The sequence below is a fragment of the Mycena indigotica genome (assembly GCF_014461135.1).
Source record: "Mycena indigotica strain 171206Taipei chromosome Unknown Mind.scaff0005, whole genome shotgun sequence".
Taxonomy (NCBI): Eukaryota; Fungi; Basidiomycota; class Agaricomycetes; order Agaricales; family Mycenaceae; genus Mycena; species Mycena indigotica.
The window spans coordinates 4952-10600 of NW_023503004.1; the positions used below are offsets into that span (position 1 = coordinate 4952).

The following is a 5649-nucleotide window of genomic DNA, read 5'->3' on the forward strand; positions in this document are numbered from 1 at the left end:
AGTGAATCAATATCATCCGCATTGATGGATCGAGACATGTCGCATCACGTCGGTTGCGGCGCCGGCCGGGGTTTTCCACCCAGACCCCGACCAGGGCCTTGCCCTGGACCCACCCTGCCGGGGGCTTCCGCTCGCCGCGTGGCCCGCTGCGCTGAGCGTGGGGTCCATTTCCGGCGTGTTTCATCCTCTTTTGGATGGAAGCATGCAGAGTGGCGGCGCCGGCCGCGACGGCCGGGGTTTTCCACCCCGGACCCCGACTAGGGCTTCGCCCCAGACCCCACGCTGCCGCGGGCTGCCGCTCGCCGCGGAGGCCCACTGCGTGGTGCCTTGTACATCTTTTTTGATTGATTTAAATTTTTGATTGATTCTGATTGTCTTGCTAGTCTTCGGCTAGGTGTTCTCGGCGCCGCGAGAGTGAGACTCACCCCATCAAAGTGGGACTGAGCGCATCAAAGTGGGACTGGGTCCCATTGTGCGAGTCCCAGTCCCACTACTCTCGTCACTCCTCGGACAAAGGACCCTGTCTCCCATTCACGCACACACATCTCGAGCTGAGATTGATGTTAGTCATATGAAAGCTACCCAATAGATGACTCACCGCGGTAAACTCCAAGGCCATGAGAGACAACGGGATGGGGTTGAACCTTGAGCGAAGGACAACGCCAACCGCTTTCGAGTTCTTGAATGTTGTAAGCTCGCGAACGGTTGTGATGATCGCGTTCTCCCCGTAGCCTTTTCGATTAACAGTGTCCTCGGAAACTAAGTCAGTAAAATTCATCGAAAAATGCAGGACATACTCGATAGTGATATGCAGCACCAGTGAGTAGCTGCTCCGCGAGAGCCTTATTCTTTGCAATCACATCCGCCGTCGTTTCCGCGAACCATACCAAATAAGGTAGTGAATACCTTGCAACAATGTTCGATGATCTTGCCGCGCGACTGTGATCCACGCGCCGTCAGCTAAGGAAGAGTATCAGAAGACTCTCTGGATATACAAACAAAAGGCGGAACTCACCACCTTCCCGATGCGGCGACTGTATTCCAGACGCTCGCGTGCTGCTTTGCCGGCAGCCTTGAGCGACTCCTTTGCCATCGTGACCTGCTCGATTGGAGTTGGGTAACCGTTGACCGCCAAGATGCGGCCAGAGTACTCCAGACAGCTGCGAAGAATCACAGCTTGGTCAGTGGGCTCGTAGTCGCCAGCCTTGGGTTTGACGCCTTTGATATCAGTAACCCCGTCGCGAAAAATGGCAGCGCGCGCAACTGGTTTTGCAGAAATGGCGGACGGTGTTGCAACTGGTGGTGAATTCGAATTGACGGTAGATGAAGCCGTGGATGGAGTGGACAACGAGGAAGGTGCTGGTGGCGGCGACCCCGGTGGCGAGCCACGGGTTGGTGGAAGAGGTGTGGGGGAGGAGGGAGTGTCGTCGTCAGTATTGAACAAGTCTGCTGGGGGCACCTCCGGAAGCTGCAGGAAACGTGTTTTTTTGGGCCTTGGTTTCGCTCCAGCCTTTCGCGCGGGCTTGAGAACAATAGGTTCTTGCTCAGGAGGGTGGATAGTGTCCAGCGCCGTGATCTATGTGAGTTAATGCCGAGAAATTCGCGAGATAAAGACGCACCCGCTTGGATAGATGAATGGGAAACTCGTCATCTTCGTGTCCCAGATCCATGCGTTCCTCGCTCTCGCAGTCTAGTGGATGGTAAGCGAGAGGACAAGCGTGAAGATGAATGATACCGCACCTGAGTCGGGCGCCGTCGTCTTCTTCGCTCGGGATTTGGCCTTTTCGAGGGCTTGAGCGAGTTTTTTTCGCTTCTTCTCCGCCTTGTCGAATTCGTGCTGCAAGGCAGCGAGATTTTCTTTGTCTGTCAATACAGTAAGTGAGTGAAAGCAACCATTGGACAAGAGCTGACCGTTGTGGGCCTGCTTTTGCGACGATGTGCGGGCACGCTTTGCTGGGGGCTTGTCGAGACCGCCAGGGCTCCGGCTACGTGTAGGCAATGGCACGGGTAGGCCATACCCGGCGCGGGTACGCGGGTTTTACCCGTGCGGGTACGGGTACGGGTCAGTGCAGCCCTTACCCGTCGCTTCCTGACTCAGCTGGTTTCCCTCGTGGTTGGTGGTCGAGAGGTTCTCTGTTCGAGTCTGGATTTGTATTCCATTTTACCGCACATTTCTGGCGTACTTTGGACACTAATCACAGTCTCGGCACCATGCCTTCTTGACTCCCTGCGCCACCCGTGGGTAAACCCATACCCGTACCCGCGGGTATGGGTACTGTGGCTGTGCGGGTAAGGGTACGGGTAGGCCCTCGGATACCCGTGGGTATACCCGTGCCATTCCCTAGCTACGTGGTGTTTTACGCTGAGGGAGGACAGCCACGTCGGATTCGTCGTCATCGCTATCATAGACGACGCGAGCCATGTTTTTGAGGGGAGGGGAGGCGAAGTGGTGGAGCGAAAGGAAGACGTGGCCGCCAACGCATCCGCAGTCAGTCACATTCCGGCGGCTTGTCCATACTGCGCTGCTTTGCTGGACACAGAGCAAGGGCGGCGCTCCCATATTGCGCAAACAGCACATTGCTGCCGGAAACAAGAAGAAGATCTTGGGGTTATCAGTTGGAGCTCAGACGACGAAGATGAGGAGGATACTTTGGTGGAGGGGGTGGATTCGCTGGGTGTGAACGAATGGCCGATAGAATCCGAGAGCGATGAAGATATGCCCCGTGCGGATCCTCCCGCAGAGATTGGGAACGACGGCCTCGCTTCAGAACCGGGGCTTGGAGATAAACGGGGGTCGAGCGGCGTCAGTAGAGGAGGTGGAGGATGAAGAAGAGGGAGAAGTGTATGAGCAGGAGTTTCCGGAGGAGAAACAAGCGGGAGCAGCATATCGTGGCTGTAAAACCCAATTCGAGCAGCTTCGGGAAGAGCAGAAGGCCAACGGCTGGGAGCCGTGGAATCCATTCAAGGACCTCGACGAATGGGAGCTTGCTCGATGGATGGCGACTTCTGGATTGAGTCAGGGAAAGATGACCGAGTTCTTGAAGCTGAAAGTGGTGCGTACATTTGTCACCTCCAAAGCCAAACATCTCATCTGGCCAGATCCAGGACAAGGTCCAGCCGTCCTTTACCAACACCCAGACATTCTTCGAGCTCATCGACTCGCTTCCCTCTGGTCCTCGCTGGTCCTGCACACCATTTGTTTTGACTGTCGACAAAGTAGGCCTCGACGGCGAGCAAAAGACGATGACGCTTGAGTTCTGGCATCGCAACATTCTTGACTGTGTGCGGGAATTACTCGGAAACCCTCAACTTGGCGACCAGGCATTTGAGCCCCGCCGTATCTTTACTTCAAAGAGCGAGGCTGGAGTTGGTGTAAACCGCGAGTATAGTGAGATGTGTACTGGGGATTGGTGGTGGGAGACACAGGTAAGTTTTCGCCTTCAACCTGAAGCGTCATTTCACTCACTTTTGTCCTCTACAGCTCAAGCTTCCGATTGGCGCCACCATTTGCCCACTGATTATCGCCTCCGACTCCACTCAGCTAACACGATTCAGTGGCGACCAGAAGGCGTGGGCCGTGTATCTTGGGAGCGGCAACAGTGACGCCGATATTCGAAGCAAGGCCTCGTCTGGTGCGACGGTTTTGCTCGGATACATTCCAGTCGCAAAGATGGAAATGTTTGCGAAGGAACGACGCTCGGAGATCATCCACCAGCTTTTCCATGACTGTATGGCGACTGTACTCCAGCCTTTGAAGGATGCGGGGCTGGATGGGGTGGCGGTCGAGTGTTACGATGGCTTCGTGAGAATGATTCATGCCATTCTTGCCGCCTATATCGCCGACTATCCGGAGCAGTGTCTCGTCGCCTGTGTCCGCGAAAACTCATGTCCAATCTGCCTTGTTAATCCCAGACAACGCGGAGAGTATGATAAGGACAATCCTCCCGATCCTCGGAACCGTGACGATACCCTCCGAGTAATTGCTGCGAAGTCCCAAGGCGAGCATCCACCAGAGTTTATTGAGCAGAATCTTCACCTGACACGACCATTCTGGCAAAACCTCCCCGAAACCGACATCTTCTCTTCGTTTACGCCAGATCTTCTTCATGAAATTCATAACGGTGTTTTTGGCGATCATATCGTTGCCTGGTCAAGTGCTGCGATGGAGGGTGTGGGGCCATAAATTGACCGTCGTTTCCGTGCGATGCCGCGTCACCCATCCCTTTGACATTTCAAGAAGGGAATCACCTTAACGAGTCAATGGACAGGGAAAGAACACAAAAATATGGAGAAAGTCTATCTTGGTGTCCTTGCGAATGCAACCGACCGTCGTCGCGTTATTCTCGCGGTTCGTGGGCTGCTCGACTTCACATACTATGTGCACTTCAAAGTTCATACTGATGAGTCGCTTGCACTTATGGAGCGGGCGCTGGAGAACCTTCACGAGAACAAGGCAGTATTTGAAGAGCTGGGAATCCGCGAACATTTCAACATTAGCAAGCTTCACAAACTCTTACATTATATCAAGTCGATTCGAGCACGTGGAATTGCACCTGCCTTTAGCACCGAACTCTCAGAACGGCTGCACATCGACTTCGCAAAGGCGGGCTACCGGGCGAGTAACCATCGCGACTACATTCCCCAGATGACGAAATGGCTTTCGCGACAGGAGAAAGTGCGCAAGTTTTCGACTTTTCTTGAATGGACATTACCAGCATATGAAGCGGAGTTCATTAGACTTCAAGCTGATGATGCGCTCGAGCCGGATGATACCCTGCCTGTCCAACGGCCCACCTCTCCATCTCCTCCGCCAACAGCCACACTTATTCACAGTATTGCAAAAAATCCACCATTCACACTACGAGCTGACTTCATTGCACGTGAATTCCATGCACCATTCTTTCTTTTCCGACTTCGGGATTTCCTCCGCTCCCGCTCGATCTTGCCACGTGGTGACCTGTCAGAAGGCTCTTCATTTCCGGTGTACAAACAACTCGCACTTTCCATCCCGCCAGTTGCAGAGGTCGGTACAACAGTACTTCTTGACAAAATTCATGCTATTGCGCGGCGAGAATCGGGAAATCGAAAAGATGGGAGGGTTGTTGAAACAAAGCCAGCTCAATTTGACACCGTCCTTGTTCGAGTCAACGGTGGCAATCAAGAACTGGATCCTGCAAAGAGTGAGTCATTTTCTCATATTTTCAAGATTTGCTGACAAATCGAAATATAGAGTACCGCGCTGCCCGCCTTCGTGTTATCTTTCGTGTTCCCGAGATATATGGATCTGTCCATGAGCCATTGGCATATGTGGACTGGTATAAACCATTATCCCGCTTTAACTCAGATCTCGGAATGTATGAAATCTCATTGTCTACACAGATGAATCAGCAACGCTCCGAAATCATCCCAATAACCAGCATTCTCCAATCATGCCATCTCATACCAGTGTTCGGCAAACAAATCAACCCAAAATGGGAGTCAGATTTTGTTCTTGACCAATGTTCACAATTTTATCTCAACCCATACCTACGGCATCACGACTTCTATATTCTCCGATATCTTCCAGAGCTGGAAGCAAAACGGAAGGCCGCAGAAGCACGACGTGTGCGTATTCGCCAATTAGGAAGGGCAGGGCGATTTAATACATAA

General features: G+C 53.1%; 2 protein-coding genes across 2 annotated transcripts; both read left to right on the forward strand.

Moving 5' to 3' along the window:
- Positions 1-2708: 2708 nt before the first annotated feature.
- MIND_00561200 (uncharacterized protein) lies at positions 2709-4183 on the forward strand (the record flags this gene model as incomplete). The annotated part of the gene is made up of 3 exons (XM_037362386.1): positions 2709-3053; positions 3100-3426; positions 3482-4183. The coding sequence occupies 3 exons, from the start codon at positions 2709-2711 to the stop codon at positions 4181-4183; spliced, it is 1374 nt and encodes a 457-aa protein (XP_037220307.1).
- A 102-nt stretch (positions 4184-4285) lies between these two features.
- MIND_00561300 (uncharacterized protein) lies at positions 4286-5649 on the forward strand (the record flags this gene model as incomplete). Its single annotated transcript, XM_037362387.1, has 2 exons — positions 4286-5180; positions 5231-5649. 2 exons carry the CDS (start codon positions 4286-4288, stop codon positions 5647-5649), a joined length of 1314 nt encoding a protein of 437 aa, XP_037220308.1.